Source organism: Mustela lutreola, chromosome 15, assembly GCF_030435805.1.
Source record: "Mustela lutreola isolate mMusLut2 chromosome 15, mMusLut2.pri, whole genome shotgun sequence".
Classification (NCBI taxonomy): Eukaryota; Metazoa; Chordata; class Mammalia; order Carnivora; family Mustelidae; genus Mustela; species Mustela lutreola.
In genome coordinates, this window is record NC_081304.1 from 39,422,907 (window position 1) to 39,443,837 (window position 20,931).

General features: G+C 49.0%; 1 protein-coding gene across 1 annotated transcript in view; it reads left to right on the forward strand.

Moving 5' to 3' along the window:
- Positions 1-20,931, forward strand: part of LOC131816366 (acid-sensing ion channel 2-like) — a 252,203-nt gene that overhangs the window by 162,997 nt on the left and 68,275 nt on the right. Inside the window, exon 2 of the mRNA XM_059149050.1 lies at positions 4,536-4,686. Within this exon, the coding sequence (XP_059005033.1) occupies positions 4,536-4,686 (151 nt within the window). The remainder of the gene's footprint in view (positions 1-4,535; positions 4,687-20,931) is intronic.

Consider the following 20,931-nt stretch of genomic DNA (forward strand, 5'->3'; position numbering starts at 1 on the left):
GAGAGAACACCTATGGAAATGCCAAGCAGGGCCCTGCACAGAGTAGAGGATCAGGAATGGTTGGTTTCCTCTCCTTCATGGGGCCACTGGGTCCGTAGGCAGTCTAGGCTATAACGCACCGTGCAAATGTTAGCAATGAAGGTTAATTTCACGGACTCATGTTTATCTCAGGATCCCGCATACCCCTCACCCTCTGCGGCCCGCTGCCTCCTGGAGATCCAGGTTTAAAATGTACACCTTAACTCTTACAAACCAATGCAACTGACTAATTCTAGACTCTTAGCAACCCAGTGGGTCCAACCCTGCCATCCGTGATGGGGCTGTCAGCACTTACCGGGAGCGCGGAGTGATTCCTGGGAGGATGGCAGGTCTGAAGCAGCAGCGAGCTGGGCCTGACAGTCCGGTCTTAAATAAATTGTATTTTCTGGCTGGGGACGATAAGACAAGACATCTGAAGCGTGTGTTACACTTACACATCATTATGCTCCCGAAATGGGGAAGGAGAGCTGCATCTTGTCCCAAGTTTGTAGCAAAATTGTGCAGTGTGTACATAGCTCTCAGGCCTTTGATGTTGAGCAGAGAGGAAAATAATCCTCTCGGAAACACCAGGCAGGAGCCGCGGGCTCCGCAGCACAGTGAGAGAGGCTGGGAGAGGCGTGCAGCCCGCACGAGCCTGCTGCTGTCTCTGAGACCCTTCTCCTGCCCCCACAAAGGGAGACTGTCTTAGCTCCCGAAAGGATTATTTCCTCTAATACCTTCATGCAGAAGCAAGCAAAAATGCTTAGGTACAATGAAGTGGGAAGCTGAGAAGGGCCTCAGCAGACAAAGGGAGGGGAGGGTGGGGAGGGCGGGGGGGGGGGAGGGGGGAGGGCGGGGGGGGGGGAGGGTGGGACAAGTGTCAAAAAGGCTGGTCAGTGCCAAAGGACGCCTCCCAGAGGTGGGCAAGGGCATGTGGTTTGGCACACCCTGGAGTCCCTTTGTGTATTCAACAAAACAGACACAGTCCCTACCCTCTCAGAGCTTGCAGTCTAGCGAAGACATGTCCAAGAAACAGCCACATGGATCACCAGCTAGTTACACGCTTTGATATGCTCCATAAAGGGACAAAACGGGAAGTGCGAGGTTGTAAGACAGGACATCCCCATTGAAACGGAGGCTGGGAGCAGGGATGTGGGGAGAGACTGACACCATGGGCCCCCGCAGGAGCCACCCCCAGGGCCCAGGGTGAGTAGCAGGCCTGGCGAGGGGGCAGCCAAGGATGGGGAGTGAGTCTCCGTCACTGCCACCGCAAAGACTCGTCTGGTCCCTCCTCTGTAGGGGAGATTTGGATGCCCGAGGCTTTGGCCGTGCCAACCCAGTGCCCGACACAGAGCAGGCACCGTGTCAATGACCAGCTGAAGGGAGCAAGCCCCCAGAGCCTCCATCTCCTGTTGGAAGTGGGAAAGCTGAGGGAGACTTCTGTAAAGGAAGTTCAGACCAAACCCGTTCTCACTGCGCAGCCTTGGACAAGTTGCTTCTTCCCTGCCAAGTCCGCATTTCCTTCCCCGTGAAGTAAGGCAGGTCGGGGAGATGGTCTGCAACACCCCTCGGAGCTTCTGCACCTTGTCACCCCCCCTCGGAAGCTCACGGAGTGTTGATGCCCTCTCTCGACCCCACCCACCCTGCATGTCTGGGATCAGAGACACTGGGCTGAGTCCAACCTTGGCCCCAGTGGGTAGGGGGTCATATTCTAACCCCAGCCCGATGCTCTGGAGTTCAGTTACCAAGTTTGGGGATGGGGGAATTGGAGTTTGCAATAATCCAGTGCAAAGCTGCAATGTACTTTTACTTACGAATCGCCTCATATAGATAGGTAGTTCATATTAGAATAAATTTTGGAGCCATCAACCCTATTTAGTGGATCTACAAAGAAAAGTCCTAGCAGAACACCAAAAGTCACCCCAGATGTGTTCAAGCCCTTGCCAGGCATGTGCTAACTGTAACATTCTCTCCTCTGTTCATTATGGTGGTCCCAGGGAACATCTCTCTGGAGGACAAATTTGTTAGCCAAGTCTGGTTGCTATAAACAATAGCAATGATAAAGCTCAGGGGTTTTTTGGAAAATCATGTTCCAGCTGTCCTCCCCCACTATGAAGCTAGGGGAGCAGGTGTTGGCTGTCCTGAAAGAGTGTGGCAGGTCGGAGACTCAGACATTTTATACAGTGAAGAAAACATGAACTCTGATGTTTTGCCGGGGCTTCCCATGGGTCCTGAAGGCAGGTAGCAGGCTTTGTACTTCTTTGCAATCCCCATAATCCTCGCACATAGGAGGATCCCGTGCCTATGACCACTGATGGGCTGATGGAAAAAGCAAGGCACAGAGAAAGAGACTAGGGCTCAGAAAGGTCCCAGTGACAAAGGACCAGGAGAGCCAGCCAGAAAGAGCATGCGTATTAGACATTCATGGATTTCATATCTCAGCATCTCTACTTAATAGCTGTGTGACCTTAGGCACGTCACTTAGCATCTCTGGGCCTCAGTTTCCTCCTCAGCATTATGGGATCAGAAATTCCCAAAAGAGTCATGGTTTCAAGAGTTAAAGGAGATAACATAGGTGAGTGTCTAGCAGTGTCTGGTACATCGTAGAAGCTTCTCTTCCTTCCTTCCATCTGACCCTCAAGATCTGCATAAGAAAGGCAGCCTCCAGCACTTGCCCCTGTGATTTATCTGCCCCCACACTGAAGGGTGGGAGGCCAGAGAGCCCCCCCCACCCCACACCGTGGCCTCCATGCTGCAGGAAGGGACCGCTTAGAGGAAGCAAGGCCAAGGAGAGGTCTGGTCCCAAACCTCAGTGGCTACAGGAACCCAATACAGTTGGCCTGGCTCTCTTCCAGCCAATGTTGCCAGACGTAATTTGGCTTCTGTTCGAGGTTCCAAAGCAGTTATGTAAGCATAATAACCCATAGCATTTGTAGAAAGCTTTTATGGTTCTCAAAACACGTTGTGCATGTACTACCCCAGCTGATCTTCTCGGTAACCTTGAGAAGTGGCTAAGGAAAGGGCACAAACTCCCATTTTATAGATGAAGAAGTTGAGGCTTGGAGGGTATATTTGGTTCATGACTCATGAATGGCAACATCAAACTTGGACAAAGATCTCTGCATTCCTTGCCTTGGGCTCTTCCCACACCATCACACCATCGCACTACATCGTTGTAATCATGTAATCATCAGGCAAAGGTGGCCCAAATACCTCCTGGGTGCCGGGCCATGGAATAAGTCCTTGGATACAGAAGTGAGAGGCAGAGTCAAGTTCAGGAGAGATGTAGGACCAACTGTTTGGGATGTGATAACTGTCATGGTGAAGGAGCCAGGGGAACAGGGAGGAAGGACGTAGCCGAACTTGGTCCAGGGACTCAGGAAGGCTTCCTGGGAGGACGAGATGCATCAGTCCCATCTCAGACAACAGTTAGGAAGAGGAGTGAGAGGAGCTGCAGATAGCAAAAGCAGCAAATAGAAAGAAGTGTGTGAACCAGCATGTTGTCTGATCTGATTCCATCCACCCACTCAGCACTCACTCATTCCTTCATTCATTCAACATATTTTTCTGGAGCACCCCCATGTGTCAGGTACCAGACACAGCAAATAAGCAGTAGTCCCTGAATGCACAGAGTTTCCCTTCTAGTGGATTCCCGTGGACACGGATGTGGAAGGGTAGGATGGAGTGGGCAGAGGGCATCTGTATGGTGGGCCTGGATTTAAGCCTACAGGTGCTGGGGATCACTGATGAATTTTAAGGACAGGATTAGCAAAGTGAGGTTTGCATTTCAGAAAGCAGGTGCCACAGCGAAGTTAAAGTATGGGCTCAAGAAGGCGGTCTGGAATCCAGGAGCCCAGGCAAGCAATGAATGGGTCCTGAGTTATGGCAGTGCCGTAGGAAAAAGGCAGAATGCATGCCAGATGTAGAAACAGCCTTGACAAGTCTTTGTGGTTAATTGGACATGGAGGTGAGGAAGAGTAGACAGCCACTCTGAGGGTCTGGCTCAAACCTCTTGGACGGGGGTGATGCTATTCCCTGGGACAGGAGTATAGCAGAACCATCTGGTTGGGGCAGGGAACCTGAGGAAGTTTGTTCCCACTGGGATTCGCTGAGTGTCTGGGGACTCTGGGTCCCCCTGAAGTCACACTCATCAGACACTGATCAGTGAGTCTGAAGTCCAGGAGAGAGCTCGGGGCTGGAGGTACAGATTGGCTTACAAATGATGTTCAACATTTGGAAGATGGACAGGACCACCTGGAGCAGGGGGTGCCCAGGGGGAGAAGACACCAGATTCCATCGCAACAAACCCAAAATGTGTCCATATTTTTCTTTGATACCTGAATCCTGCTTGGCAAAAGTCAGGCCATTAGCCACAGTGAAGAATCATGGCTCCTCCAGAGGGCTTGACTGGGACGGACCGTGGGGACTCTGGCCTGATGTCATCTCACCTCTCAGGTCTCACCAGTCTCTAGTCTGAAGTCACTCATGTGATTCTCTCCTTCTCCTCTTTCCCTCAGGTGTTTACAAAATATGGAAAGTGTTACATGTTTAACTCAGGCGAGGATGGCAAGCCTCTGCTCACCACGGTCAAGGGCGGGACAGGCAACGGGCTGGAGATCATGCTGGACATTCAGCAAGATGAATACCTGCCCATCTGGGGAGAGACAGGTGAGCTGGGTATGGGGACCGGGGCTGTGGGTGATGGCAGAGGGGTACAGGACTCTGAAAGATCGGTTTGCTTTGGGTGGGCTGTCTTGGCCTGGGCTTTGAAGGAAGGCTCTCCATCAGCAGGACTACAAGATAGAGGTGAAGAGTAGGGATGTCCCTCATGGACTGTGATACTCAGGGCTTCCTCAGATTTCAGGAGATGGGAGAGGGGCAGATGACAGGAATACTGGAAAGGGAAGGCAGATAGCCTGAGGGGGTTGTTGGGAATGGGGCATGGAGAAGATATGATGTGCAGGTGCATGGCTTGATTTCAGGAGAAGAGGAAGACATAGACCATCTCCTTCCTCTTCCAACCATTTTGACTACCCCAACCCAGCCAGGAGGCCCAGCAGAAGGGAAAACATCTCTTCCCACTAGGGGAAGGTGGAGGAGCTTGCTGGGTTGGAAAGCCAAAGGGCATAGACTCAGGGACCTGGCACCAGGCCTGTGTGTACAGGCCCCTGAGTAAGTTCATCCACACATTCATCTGTGTATTTATTCAGCAAACTATTCATTAGCCATGTGTATACTATGTCAGGCTTTGCACCACAGTAAGGACATTAAGGCGAAAAAGACCAAGTCCTTGATCACAGCCTGGAGGAGGAGACACACGATCACAGTCCAGTGTGACATGAGTGTACCTGCACGAGGAGGACAGTGGCCTCCTCCTGGGTAGGATGGGTGGGTGTTCAGGGAAAGCATCATGGTGTTCAGGTGGGTGTTCATGGAAAGCATCATGGTTCCCCCGGCATTTGAACAGAGTCTTGGGATTATTCTGGATTATATGGGAGGGTCCTCACAAGAAGGGTGCAGGAAGATCAGACAGAGGAGTAGGTGAGGGAAGCAGAGATTGGAGTGATAAAGCTAATAAGCCTAGGGACGCTAGTGGCTTCTAGAATTCCCCCAGGTGGAGAAAGTAAAGAGGTGCCCAAGAGTAGGACATGGTTGCAAAGTAGACCCAAAGCAAGTTAAAGTATGGGCTCAAGAAGTCAGTCTGGAATCCAGGAGCCCAGGCAAGCAATGAATGTGTCCTGAGTTATGGCAGTGCTGTAGGAAAAAGGCGGAATGCGTGCCAGATGTAGAAACAGACAAACAGTGTTGTCTTCAGGGTGTTATAGTGGGGAGTGGGGAAGGGGGTCAAGGATAAGCCTGGGGAGGGCCTCCATGGGAGAGGAGAAGGGAGAGAAGATTCTAGCAAGAAGGATACCCTGGGCCTTTAGATTAGAGTTGAGGTGAGTGAAAGCCAAGTAGTCCAGCCCCCACCTCTTCCAAGCCCCACCCCATCACTCCTGGAGCCAGCCCCCCAATCCTGAGCTCTGGCCCTGACCATGCCCAGGCATTCCAGGCTTCTGAGAGCAGCCAATGCTTCCACCCCAGGAATGACTGACTACAAATTCTAAGCTCCCTCCACAACCACTCTTTTCTTCCATGACTCTCACTCGATCTCCCTGTGGGGAGAGGTGAGCATGACCACTTCCCTCACTGTGTGGTGGTCCTCCGGCTCCTACAGTCAAGGAGTAAAATGGTTGCCACACACATCACTCCAACAATGCCTTCCAGTGGCTCACCTTAGGCTGAATCCAGGCCATCTGCTGCTTACTGAGAAGATGCCTGGTTGGCTCCATCCACTTCTTTAAATTTAGTGCCCCTGCCTTCCAGCAAACAGAGGGTGGTCTGGGTTTGTGCTGAGCTCTGGCATTCCCAAGAGCTGACCAGCAGAGCTTGGCTTTCCAGAACATCCCTGAGACCAGTCTGTGTCCTGGGACTATGGGCATCTGTAGACAGCCCTGAGTCCTAGGAACTGGGTCTTTGTCTCCCAAAAGAAGCTCTGCCTTGCAAACACTGGAACATCTTTGCTTCTTGAACCATCTGTGGAAAAGGGAGAAACAGTCAATAAAAATAGGTCCTGAAGACCTCATACCCACACCCTGACTACTGGTTAGTTATCTTTGCATGGTAATGTGGATTTCCTGCCCTCGATTTGGGAGCAAAAGCAAACATGTACACCCACACATGCACACACTCACACAATGCCAGGCACCTCGTCACACACATCTTTATGCAACACAGCTCCCTGTGGGGTCTGACCTTAGGTTGGAGCACTGGCCGCTGATAGCCCCTATGGTTCCAACCACAGGACCTACCCTCTGGGAATATGCCTTCTGCCTCCTGAAGCCATAGATGGATATAGCAGAAGAGCTCTGAGATCATCTCTTCCAGCCAATCCCCTTGCTCCTTGGTGGAGGGAGAACTGAGGCCTGGTGTGGTGAGCTTCTAAACATCACGCAGGAAAGTCATGGCCAAGCCAGGGCTCTACTTACTCAAGCTTTCTGACCACCAGTTAGCCCCAGTGGACCATAATCGTGCTCGAGGACCTGCTGTGTGCCTAACACCATGTAGGGCATGGTCAGAGAGGCAGAAGACACCAGACCCTGCCTCTCAGGAGCTTATCATCTCAGTAGGCAGCCAAGCACTACACAGAACCCACAAGAGGACAGCCTCACTCCTGCCGGCAGCTTGTGCTATCTTTTATGATCCACCAGCCCCCCCTCACTTAAACCATGGCCTCTGGGGCTAGGTGGCTGGGGAAGGAGGCTGCATGAAGAAAGAGGGACTGAGAGCAAGGGCAGGGGCCAGAAGAAACTGGTCAGAGGAGAGACTAGTTGGTGCTGTCTAATAGAACTTTCTGCAGAAATGGAGGGAGCGCTCTCTAGGGGCACTGTCCAGTCCAGTCATCACAAAAGTGCTTTTGAAATGTGCTTACGGGAATGAGGAATTGAGTTTAATAGCATGTCATTTTGATTAATTTAAATTGTCATGGGTTGGGGGGTGGCTAGCCCCTACCACATTGGGGAGCATAGCTTCAGACTGCTCTTGTCAGTTTCTTGGATGTTTGCCTCTATAGCCAGCTCCCACAGTAATATTCTTGGACTGTAATATTCCTCAGTTCTGACCCTCCCCCCACCAAGGCCATGAGGGGTAGAGAGGACCCTTTATCCCCCCACTTAACCAGGGAAAGAGGCTGAGGTTAGGCGACTTCACCCTGGCCACCCAGCCTGATGGCCTGAATCCTTACATCCAGGCTCCCTCGACTGGACATTTCTTAAGGCTGAGAAGTCACTGAGCAATGGGCACCTCTTGGACACTCTGGTCACCTCAAAACCTCTTGTGTCCTGGGCCGGTGAGGAGTGAGCTCCATGGGGGTAGGAGTGAGGGGTACACACCTATTAAAGGATGAGGGGTGGACTCTGACAGGTGAGGGTTGCTTGTCTGTGAGGCCACCTGAAGAAGCATGGCCATCTTGCTCCTTGCTCTTTGCTCCAAAGGACTTTGGGCACCATGAGGCCTAGTCCTGCCATGATCTTCAAGAGGGAGGCTGCCTTCTGGACCTCCAAACCCTGTGACCCCACAGACACCATCTTCCTTCCTTGGCATTTCTGCCTCCTCTCAATTCCCAAGTCTTCGTTGGAGATATCTGGGTGATGGCGGAGAAGAGAGGAGTTAAAACATGGTGGTTGAGGGAGTAGCCACAGACAGCTTGATGGCGGGCAGTGTAGTAGGACAGGAAAGTGCCATTACAGAGTCAGACCTAAGATGAAATCCCCAGCTCTCCTTTACCAGCTATGTGGCTGAGGACACATGAATGGGCCGCCATGTCCTCATGCCTAATAGAGGTCAACCACACAAAAAACTGATAGATTTTGGGGATGGCTGAAGGAAGACCACAAGAGCTCTCTGCAGACTGTAGGCAGTGGAAGGGTGATCATTTTGACCGTGGTGGCGGGGGGGGGAGTCATCAAACTGTCCCAGAGCCAGAGCTTATGCTATATGCTAAATATCCCAAACCTGTAACAGAGGTCCTGAAGTAACTCAACATCCATAAATCTCATTCTGCGCAAAGCAGAGCCTCTGGGACACCCTTGCCTTGCCTCATGGACAGCTTCATTGCTCAGAAATTTAAGGGAGCAGTGAGCAAACCACTCCTTCGGGTATAATTCTGGCAGACAGGGAGGACCTTTGATGCCCTAGTGATTCTGACAAAGGTACCCCCTTCGAGTGCCCCCCCCAGCCCTTTGGGCTCACACTTAGTGAAGCAAGATGACTATGGGAATTATCAAGTATCCTTTCCTCCAGGCTAACAACACACCACACCACACCACACCACACCAGGATGCCCTCTTGCCCAAACAATCTTATGCACGTCACCCTGGAATGAAGCCATTTTATTTTATTTTATTGTAAGATTTTATTTATTTGACAGAGAGAGAGATCACAAGCAGGCAGAGAGGCAGGTGGGGGGCGGGGGGCAGCAGGCTCCCTGCTGAGCAGAGAACCCGATGTGGAGCTCGATCCCAGGACCCTGGGATCATGACCTGAGCCGAACACAGAAGCTTTACCTATTGAGCCACCCAGGGGCCCGGAACTGTGCCATTTTAAAGAAGACGGGATCTGTCCCATATGGACCTCATCAGTATGGGCCCTGTGGAAGGTCGAGATTGGGGATATTCCATGTTACAGGAATAGGAAGGATCTGGGGACCCTGCTTAGACAAAGTGAAACACATTTATTCATTGCGGGGATTCTTAAACATGCTACGTCATGAACATCTGAGTAGGAATGTTGCAGGCAGCCTTTATTTCCCAAATGCCTTTGACCATGGAAACCTTTCTCACGGAGGAGCTCACAAAATAGAACGAGGACAGAAAAACCGTCCTGGACTGCAGAAGTGCAGATTTCATGGCCAGCGTTTTCTAAAGGAAATTAAATTGAAGGCAGGTGGGAGGTTGTTAAAAATGAAACTCTGTGTCGATGCCTCTGAGTAACTTCAAAAGATAAAAGACATAGGCAGTGGGTTATCTAGGTTGCACACGAGAGAAACCAAATTCAAACAAGCTTAGGCATAAAAGGAATTGTATTGCCCCCAGAATCCAAGGCAAGCTTCAACAGCCAAACAGCAGGCAAGCAAGGATGCAACATCAGAAAAACCAGGGCTCAGGCCCCCTCAGGGCTCTGCTTGTCCCGCCTCTCTTCTCTCTGAGTCACTTTATTCCCTCTCACTACAGACAGGTCCTTTCCACACATATTTTTTTTTTCACACATGGCCGTCAATAGTTTTCTATTTTACACTTCCTATCCTCAGCGAGAGACTATTCTGATTCTCTCCTGGGTCTCCTATTTAAAAAAAAAAAACAAAAAAAAAAAAACCCCAGGGAAAGAAATCATTGGCCCATTGGTCAGTTGGGAGTCCACATGTAGACCAATCAGCAGTGACCAGGGGAGTGAAATAATAGAAGGATCCAAGAGTCCTGAGGAAGTTGGGTGGATGGCAGCTGGGGAAGGAGTTCCCAAGAGATAGCCCCATGAAGGGCCATGCTGGGAGATGTAGGGCTGAGGGTAGGGCTGAGGTAAGGATGGGTCACCTCTGAGGAAACCGGAATTGGTATACAGAGAGCTCTTAAATGAACTCAAATTCTAGAGAGATCGGCTCAAAAGTTGGAAAGACCACAGATAAGCCTCCTCCCTTTCTCCCCGCCCTCTTTCCTTCATTCACCCCCTGCAAAGACACTTTTTATTGAATATAATCTGCCTCAATTTCTCCAAATCCTAGTATTTAGAAAAATGAACCTGAGGGGCACCTGGGTGGTTCAGTCAGTTAAGCATCGGACTCTTGATTTCGGCTCAGGTCATGATCTCGGGATCTTGAGATCGAGCCCTGTGTTGGGCTCTGTGTCTAGTGGAGAGTCTGCTTGAGATTCTCCCTCGCCGTCTGTCCCTCCCCAGCCTGCGTGCTCTCTCTCAAATAAATATTTTTAAAAAGTCAACAGGACGGTGGAAAGCATGAATTAAGTATGCAATAAATGATTGTTGAATCAATCAGAAAAAAAAAAGGAAGGAAAAATGAACCTGATATTATATCTTTGAGCAAAGGAATTGTGTTGAGGGTCTATGCTTTAATGGGGGTAAATATCTGGTACCTAATTATCCACTACAAGCCTCCTCACCTCCTACTCTGTCCCCTTATTCACTTGGCTCTGGCCACAATGGCTTCCCTGGGATGCCTTGAATGCTCCAGGAACACTCTTACTTGAGGGCCTCTGCATTCTCCAATCCCTCTGCCTAGAATTCTCTCTGCTCAGATCCGCATGGCCAACTGCCTCACCTCCACCAAGCCTTTGCTCAGAGGTCACCCTCTCACGGAGGGCTACCCCGATGACTCACCCCAGTCCTCACCCCTCCTTCTCTCCTCCGCTTCTCCTTTTCTCCATGACGTGTGTCACCTTCAAAGACACCATGGGATTTACTTATTTATTATTTGTCGGTCCCCTTCTGCTTAAACATATGCTCCAAGAGGTCAGGGATCTGGACTGTCTGGCTCACTGATGCACACCAGGGCAGTAAATATTGGTTAATACATTCATTGGGGCGGGGGGGAATCCTGTAACTGTGCACACTGACGGGTCCAGGGCAAGAGAGAAGCTGGCATTCCTGAGTGGCTGCTAGGTGCCCTGAACATTCAATCCCACAAGCTCTCTCAGTCATCCTAACCAGGTGTTGCAATCCCCACTATGAGATCAAGAAACTGGGGCCCAGAGAGGTTGAGTAAGCTTCCCAAGAACATGCATTTCATTAAGTAGCCGAACCAAGTTAAAAACCCACGCACGAACCCAACAGCAATCCTCCTTTCACTACGTGCCTTTAATGTTCAAAATGTGATTGTAAAAGAGCTGCCATGAAAATAGCTCAGGGAAAAAAAAAATGGTCCAGGTGACATCTCTGAAGAGAGAACGGCAGATAATGATAGGTCTGTTAAATTTTTCCTTTTCTATTTTTCCCTCTTTTTTTTTCCCCCTCAATAGCAGAATCCTTGTATTGAGCAAAAGCTTTATCACAGCCCCAGTATATAGAACAGATAAAGGTAGAGCTGCCCTGGTTCACCTGGAGATGTGATTGTCCCTTGCTCACTATGGCTGACCCTGAGGAACCCTAAGGCTCCAGGGAACCCAGTTTGAAAAGCACCAGATGAACACCTCATGTTCCCAGGATAAAAATGGTGTCCAATGGTGTGTACATCCCAGAGATCGACTCCAAACATCTCCCTCCCTTCTTTGGGCATGGTCAAAGGAGCTCATGATGTGTCTGCTGAGCTCTGGGGAAGCTGGCAGTCTGGACTTCTGGTTGAACACAGTAGATTGGACAGAAGTGTTCCTGGAGGCTCCCTCCATACACCCCACCTTAATGGCCATCGTGGGTTGGTTTTTTTGTTTTGTTTTGTTTTGTTTTGTTTTTAAGTATAAACACACAATGACGGAGAGGATGGGAAAGAAGGCAATAGTCAACGTCAGCAAGTTTTTGGAAGATGGAAGGCAGATGGTAATTACTCGGCGTGTGGCAGACAAAGCTGAGGGATAAGGGTCTGCACTGAAAAGCCGACTAAAGCCACACAGTTCTCACCACTGAACCCCAGAAAGAGTCCAAGGCATCAGAGTTGGATGCATCAGACAATGCTGAAGACAGGGATAAGAGAGAGGGAAAACTACGAGGATTAGTTCAGAGCCTCTAAAAGGAGCTGTTAAGTCTCTTAGATATCCAGACAAGTACCTCTCCGCACCCCAGCACCCGATGGGATGAAACAGACCGGCTCTGGGCATGTGTAAACCAGACAGAAGTGAGGCATGGGTGAGGTGCCGTACAGAAAACAGGGAGAGGAGGTCAGGTTCTGCTTACTGAGTAGGGAGACCCCAACCGTCCTAATCTACCCTACCACCTCCAAACGGAAGTTTGGGGGAATCCCTTTCTGGAGAGACTGATAGACTCTTGAGGAAAGGTCCACGTAGAATGACAGGAGGGCGTCTGGGTGGCTCAGTGGGTTAAAGCCTCTGTCTTCGGCTCAGGTCATGATCCCAGGGTCCTGGGATTGAGCCCCACATTGGGCTCTCTGCTCAGCAGGGAGCCTGCTTCCTCCTCTCTCTCTCTCTGCCTGCCTTTCTGCCTGCTTGTGATCTCTACCTGTCAAATAAATAAATAAAATATTTTAAAAAAAGAATGACAGTCAGGAATCCCCAGACATGATGGCCTGGTTAGATACCCCCCCCCCCCCCCCCCGCAGAGGGAAGTCCCTTAGCAAGTCCTCCCACACCCAGGAATGACTGTGCAGCATTTAAGTCCCTCTTCGTTATGAGTGGACAGCCAAAACATCTGGCTTTTGAGGGAAGCCACTGATAGGAAAGGAACCACACCAGCCAAACAAAAAAAGAAACTGTGAGGAAATAGAGATAATGATTAAAGCATAAGCTTTAGAGTCAGACAGAGCCTAAGTTCAAATCCCGGCTATAAAACTTACCAGCTGTGTGACCTTGGGCAAGTTACTTAACCTCTCTGACTCTGCATTCCATCACATCTAAAATAAGAATAATATTATTATCTACTTTGAGAAGTTGTTAGGAAGACTGAAATGAGTTAATATTTATGAAATACTTAGAAAAAGCCTGAATAATATTGGGCACTGTATGAGTGTTTTATAAATACAAAACTAATGCAGAGAGCAGAAGGAAACATCAAACCCCTTTTTTAAACTTCTCATGAGATGAGAGATGATATTGCATCCATAAATACAAGCTATTAAAATAGGATGCTATTAAAAAGTAACATACAAAGAAAAAGTTGCGTTTTTTTTTAAACTCTTGGAAATTAAACTACAATTACATTTAAAAATAAAAAAAGAAGAAGAAGAAGTGTTGGACTTGGGGAAATTTCCTGAAAAATAAAATGAAAAGACAAACAGATGGAAAATGGAGAGAAAAAAGATATGAAAACGAGAGGGTAAACCCAGGAAGTCTGACACGCTCCTACAAAGAGTTGTAGAATAACAGACCAGAGAGAATGGAGAAGAGGACGTTGGCAGAGAAGTAAGACACGAAGAGTTCCCAGCCGAAGCATGTGATCAATAGCTAAAGAATTCACCAAGTCCTGACCACAGCCAGTGGCTGAACAACCCAGACCAAGAGGCATCCTCGAGGAATTCAGGCTAACAGAGATAAGAGAAAACCTTACAAGTTTTTGGAGAGAAAAAACAAATTGCCTACAGAAGATCTACACTCAGCACGAGCCGGAACTGCTCAGCAGATGCAATTAAAACCAGAGGACACTGGGCGGAGAGGAGAGATGGGAAATCTTTCTTTGCTAAGACAGAATTCTCTACCCAGCAATCTACACATGAAGCATAAGGGTAGAATTTGATTTCAAATATATTCCAGGGGTGCCTGGGTGGTGCAGTCAGTAAAGCATCTGACTCTTGGTTGTGGCTTGGGTCACAATCTCAGGGTCATGAGATCAAGCCCCAGGTGGGGCTCCCTGCTCAGCTGCGAGTCTGCTTGAGATTCTCTCTCTCTCCTTCTCCCTTTGCCCCTCCTCCTGCTTGCAGGTACGCCCTCTCTCTCTCTCTCAAATAATCTTTAAATATATATAAATATACATTCCAAATATGTATATAATATAATTTCATACATAGATCAAATATATTGATATTATTTATTAATATTAATTATATATCATATATAATACTTCATAATACATCATATATTATATTAATATAATATTAATTATGTATATCTAATGGTGCTATAATCATAATTAATATATTAATTATATTTGCATGTTAATATAATATATACATTATATATTAATATATAAAATATATTTTTTGGCGAGAACATTTACATTCTACTCTCTTCACAGATTTCCATTATACCATATAGTGTTATCAACCATAGTCATGGTGTTTTATATTATACCCTCTAACCTTATTCATCTTGAAAGTTGGTATCTTTTTACCAACCTCTGCCTATTTCCCCCACCCTTACCCCCTGGCAACCACTCCTCTGTCTCTATGAGTTTGGGTTTCTTTTTTTTTCCCCCACTTCTGTGATAGATATCTAGCAAACCAAAAAACAAAGCAAAGCAAAAACAATACAAAACAAAAAACAACCCAACAACCAAAAAGAAAAAGAAAACAGAACAGGAAATCTTTAGATACTACAAGGCTGGAATGTGGATATTATTTTACCTAGTTCTATAAAAGCTGGAGACTGGCTTAACCGAACTATTGTGTAAGTCTCCAAGAGGATAGAAAGAAAAGAAACACAGCAGGCCACCCCTCACAGAAGAAGTCTACGTCCTCACCTTCCATGGGAGGAATTTGGTGGCTAATACCTACAATTTTTAAAAACCAAGGAGTATCTTCCGAGCCATTGATGCCCAATGCAATATGAAAGTAAATACAAGTAAATACAAGAAAAAAGTAGTTTTTTTGGTTGGAAGTAGCTGTCTCTGAAAATTGGGCTTGGGGCTCAGGGAGAGGTGGAGCCAACACTGCTGTTTTTCATTAAAAGCCTTGCGGAATCATTTGGCTTCTTAAATTATGCACATACATCGCTTTGATAAAAATTAAAATTAAATTGAAAATGATCCGAACTTCTCTGCATAGCTGGAAAGCCTGAGCGCCTATCAGGAATAGCACGACTTCTATCTCCCGTCATAAATGGGACATAGCCAGACGGGATGCCGACGGTTGCTATGGTTTCTCTGACATCTCTGCTCCCAGGAAGCACTCCTGTCATGGTGCCTGGTGCTGGGGACATTCCCGGAAGTAATCCTGAGAGTCAGGAAGCCAGGGACGTGCAGCAGCCTGCTGGAGTTCCGGGCTAACGCTTGGAGGGGATCTTTTCACTGGATGGGGCAGGGGGAGGGGTCTCCAGGGGTGCCAAGGAATCAGGAGAAAGGACGCCACGAGTCAGAAGCACCATTGGAGGCAAGCATCCATGAAGCAGCCAGAAAACTGACTTTCACCGTTCTGAGAACTGCCTTACACACATGCGGAAAATATACCTGCTCTACTCCTACGTCGCAGCCTGGCTGACCGTATGCAGATGAAGCAGACCCACCTCAGAGCTCATGCCCTCCTAGTTGGTAAATGGCCAAAGCGACCCACTGTGTGCCACACCCTCAGGGATACGCATGAAGGGCACAGTCCAGGTTTGCAAGGAGTTCATGATCTAGGGACTATCCCCAGGGTTCCTTTTACGGAGGAGACGGAAATGCATTGATCCAACAACCCTCACGTTGCTTGCGGGCTGCCAGACTTCTGCAGTCTGGGCACATGTACGCAATTAAATGTCATCAAGTGCTCTAACTGCTAAGGATAGATGGAGCAGGTGATGGGTTCCAGAAGGGAGGAAAGGGGCAAATCAGGGGAGGCTTCCGAGAGGAGGTGACCTTTGGGCCTCGTCCCGGGCCTGGCTTCCAGGCGGATATTCAAAGGATGGGAGTTAGAGAGGGTGTGAGGCATAAGGAGGTGAGAAGCCAAACAGAGGGAAGGGAATCTGGAGCAAAAGTTCAGAACAGCCCAGGGTGTCCATGGTAGCTGACTCTAAGGTTGAGACCCAGAGCTGGACGGTTGGACAGAAGTCAGATCACATCAGGTCTGGTGTGTTCTGCTAACCCATCAAAGCTCTCCTGTGAGTCCTGCTCCCCAGAGGGTGGTCCTCCAAACAGCGACACCAGCATCCCCTTGAGGCTTGTCAGAAATGCAGAATCTAGAGCCCAACTCGAATCTGCATTGTAACAGGAGCCCTAGGCTGACTCATGTTCTAGGATGAGAAGCTCTGATCCAGACCACTGTCTCCCACCCTTTGGAAGTATGCAGACGCCTTTTTAACATCTTGACATTTCTCAGACGTCATTCCCCCCACATGAACGCTATCGTGCTTTTTATATTCACTGATTGAGAAAATACTCAATTACAGAAGGTAAGCTTTGAATGACTTTGACTTCCGTAATTATATCACAATCTATATACGTGATCTGTTTGGCATCTGCTTGTACCTAACTTCCATCACCAGCGTGTGCAAACAGAATGTTTATAAATAGAATCTCAATCATCCACCAACATCCCTGATGGTTCCGGATACATGGCACTTCCTGATGGCTTTTCAAGGGTGATTTCTCCTGCATGCTGGTTGCCCACCCAGAATCATCAGCCTCCTTACCAAGGAGTTTATAATCTCTGAGCCTGAATGCACCAGGGAAACTCATTATTTAAAGAATCCTTGGGATAAATGTTTTTGTAATGAGAGCAGACCAAATTGCACACCGGTGCCTTCACGAATGTATGCTTTGTGGACCTTCTGTTTAACAGGAATGTGTCAAATGAAGCCGCTCTTCTTTGTTGCATAACTAAGACCCAACATTAACCCTCTCCTTCCCCAACATGGACAAATCACTCCATAGGACACAACATGCTTCACCTGCATCGTATCCTCTGACCCTCATACACTCTTAACGATGTAGACCAAGCAGGCTTAATCATTTAACAGATTAATCCATTGAACAGATGGTAAGTAAGCTAGTCTCTGAGATGCCGAGTGGCTTTCCCATGACCTCATGGCCAAAGAGCATTGGAACTAGCACTTGAATCTATCTCTGATTTGGTCCTTGGTTCTTTCCGCCAAGAGCCAGTGTTTCTTAATAATGAAAACAGAAAAAGAGAATGGAGGGATAAAAGCGGTTGCTTTGGTTAACATTTTCATTGCTTGGTTAACATCTTTGCCAGATCATGTCACAGGAGCTTTGAGGCTCTGCAGGAAGGGGTTGAGGTTTGCAGCCTTCACCACACTGTCGTGGCCACTTGCTAAGGAGCTATCATTGAGAACCCCCTACCCCACGAGCTTCCCTGAACAGACATCATTGCAGCCCGTCTGGCTTGGGGACACAGGGTTGATTTCTCTTCCTCCAGATCTGGTCTAGCCTCAAAATGTCACCTGTAAGCACTGGAGTGTGAGCATACTGGAGTGTGAGCGTACCCGTCTCTGTGCGGGATTCAGATTTGCTCATCTAGACGTGCTGCTCAGCTGGGCTTATCATGGGAGGGGTGGGCAGGGAGCACAAGACACATACAGCCCGATGTTAGCCAGGCAGCAATTCAGGGAGTCTTTGTGTTGTCTTTAGAAAACTCAGCCTCCTCTGACTTGCAAGGGCTGAACAGCCATGTTGGGCTTTTTAAATCTAGTTTTTAGGACATTAAAATGAGATGCAATGAGGTTAGGAGACTTGTGCATGATCCCGGGCTCCTAGAATTGCAAGGCTAAAAGTCACCTGAGGGACTGAGGGATCAGCTCTACTCCCCCCCCACCACCCTTAATTTAAACAAGAGTAAACTAAGGCTCAGAGAGGCAATATAACTTGTCTGAGGTCACACAGCTATTCAGTGATGGGGCTGGGAATCAGACCCAGGGCTCCATGATTTCAGAGCCCACACTTTTCTTGGGACCCTCTCCTGCTCCCCTTTCCAGGGCCCCACCTCGGCCTCCTTGGATTCCTCTATGCATGCCAGAAGGGCTGGAGGAACCAAGATGGCGCCCTTAGTGGACCACCGAAACAGTGTTTGGCAGAACCTTTCCACCAGAGCTCTCAATGGCTGGGGCTAGGACCTCAGTCCCTATTATCGTCACTGTCCCACACAGTGAGCCTTCCCCTGAACTCTGAGATGAGAGAACACAGGCTGCTGAACCCAATGTCAATTAAAAGATTCTCTCCATTCATCCTGTACAGCTTCATCCCTGTACAGCTTGAACCCTTATTAGCTTGTCACCTGGGACCACTGCTTCCTCTAGTCGACTGACAAAGGGCAGGGGAGAGTGAGGAGTCAAGATACCTTCTTCCTGGACCTTCCCAGGCCACCACTTGCCATGTGGCCATTGGCCGCTCTCTTCCCTGTGGGTCTCAATTTTCTCACCTACAAGATGAAAAGTTAGTTGGATTCAAGCAGTGCCAAGGACTCTCCTAGCTCCAAAATTCTATGCAGCCATGAATGGTGGACCCTGGGCCTGTCCTTTCCTTTCTTTGGACTTTGGTTTCTTCACCTATAACATAGATACAATGTAAATATATATATATATATATATATATATATATATATATATATAATTTCCCTAAGTGGGAATATTGACATGTTGACGCCTATCTCGGGATGGTGGGGAGGATCTGGGACGTGAAGTCTGTGAGCCCCAGAGCTTACCATACTCATGGCAGTGTAGTTGTTTGCCATGTCCTATAGGGACATGAATGGCTCAGAGTCCGGGCCTGCAAGCTCTCGAAGGGGACCTACCCCATGGAGAACGCAGCCAGTCACACCAGAACGGCACTGTCTGAGTGATGCCGGGTATTAGAGGGCAAAAAAGCAGAGCCTTGTGAGTGGACGGCCAGGGACGGATACTGGATTTGCTCACTGTGGATACAGCAAGCTGACCACTCTGAGCCTTTGTTTTCTTCTCTGTAAAACATTTGTTCTCGTGTCTGTAATAAGCCTGCCTCTCGGGGCAACTCCAAGGCATAATAAAGGGATCATCCAGCCTCTGACCACATCCCAGTGGCTCTGAGAACAGGCCAAGGGCATGCCTGTCTCAGGGCTTCCTCACCTGCTGGAACACACCTGCTTCCTCCTGGAACGCTCTCCTGGGGTCATCCCACAAGCCACCTGCCTGCTTCAGCCAGGTTCCTGCCTACAGACAGTCACGCTGGAAAGCCCTGGAGAGTCACAGCCCACCCCACTCCACCCCACCTCACCCCGCCTATGCGGTTTCACTGTCCTCTCCTGTGCTTCTCCCCCAAGCACGGGACGCAGCTGGCCTGTGTCCCTGTTTGGTATCTGCTCCGCCCGGAATGGGAGCTCCAGCAGGACGCAGGACCTGCGCGGTTCCCTGCTGGGCCCCCGGCCCCTGGCCTGTGGCAGGTGTCCACGTAAGGCATTTGGTACATCACTGTCCAGGGGACAAGGGGATGGATGCAGAATGGTGGGGAGCACCCAGGGCTCTCAGGAAGGCCAGAGTTTTCCCTGGTTCTGTGAAAAGCAGCACTTCCAGGAGCCACTTCAGGGAAGTAAGAAGAGATGAGCGTGGTTTTGGAGATAGTTCCTCTCTTACCTCCTATCTCTTTCTCTGTCTCTCTATCCGTCATGTACACACACACACACACACACACTTCAGTCCCCAGAGAATGGCAGGGCCTAGCCCAGCATCGGTGAGCAGTGTCAGAGCCAGAGAAGCCAATGGGGGGCCCGGAGCCGGGGGTGGCCCAGCGGATGGATGGCCCCTCCCCAGCCTGGCTGAAACATGGACCTGGGCACTCCAGGCCCCTCTCCTTGAGCCTGAAGAGCAGTGAGGCCCAAAGGCTGAGTCATGCCCCCACTGTGATATCATAGGCCACAGAAGCCAGGCAGATGGCAGCCACCCAAGACAGGAACACCAGCCAGGTCCCTTTAGCAGGGTGTCCCGAGCAGTCTTTGCTGTGACCACCACCCCCCCCGCCTTAAGTCCCCACACAGCTGCCCACCAGGCTCTGAATGACTGACCACCTGCTGCCTTAAGACGGTGGCAGTGGGTCCTGATGGCTCAGCAGGCCTTGTGCGGACCCAGCTTGGCCAAAACCTCGCCTAGGAGACCCAGACAAATAGGCCGCCCTCTTAGCATCTCTGTGCCTCCGCCGTAAAAGGAGAAGCTGGGACTCTGAGTCTCAGAGGTCAGCTGTGCTGTTTGTTCACTTCTGCAAGCAGTATGATACTTACTATGTGCCAAGCATTATGCAGATATGCATAAATTAAACACTGATCCTGTCCCCAAGTATCTCCCAGACTTAGTGGAGAAAGAGTTAATGGAAAAGGGACGTACCAGATATTGGGACATCCAGTGGAAGAGAGCTTCCAGGACAGGAGAGCTGGATAGGGATCAACCAGATGGAAGGGGAAGAGAAGGGCCAGTCCAGATGCAGGGGGTCCCATCAGGAAGGAGGAGTGAGAAAGGACACCTGACCCAGCTGGGTGGTTGTTGTTGTTGTTGTTGTTTTTTAATAAGAACATTATTTACTATTGAAACTTGAGTTTACAAATCCATTTTTTTAATTGAAGCAAATTAAGTTTATTTTTTTGTGAGTTATTATCCAGCTGGGTTTTATTGAAAGCCAGAAGCACTGAATAAGGACAGTGACAGAATTATAAGTCATTGAGCCTTTCTTAATCACCAGACTCTGTGCTAAGGGTTTTCTGTGCAATGCCAATAGCCCTATGAAGACAGATCCATTATTAGGTCCAAACTCATTCTGCAAATTTTGCAGAAAACCCAGGCTCCAAGAGATGAAACAACTTGCCAAAGGTCACGG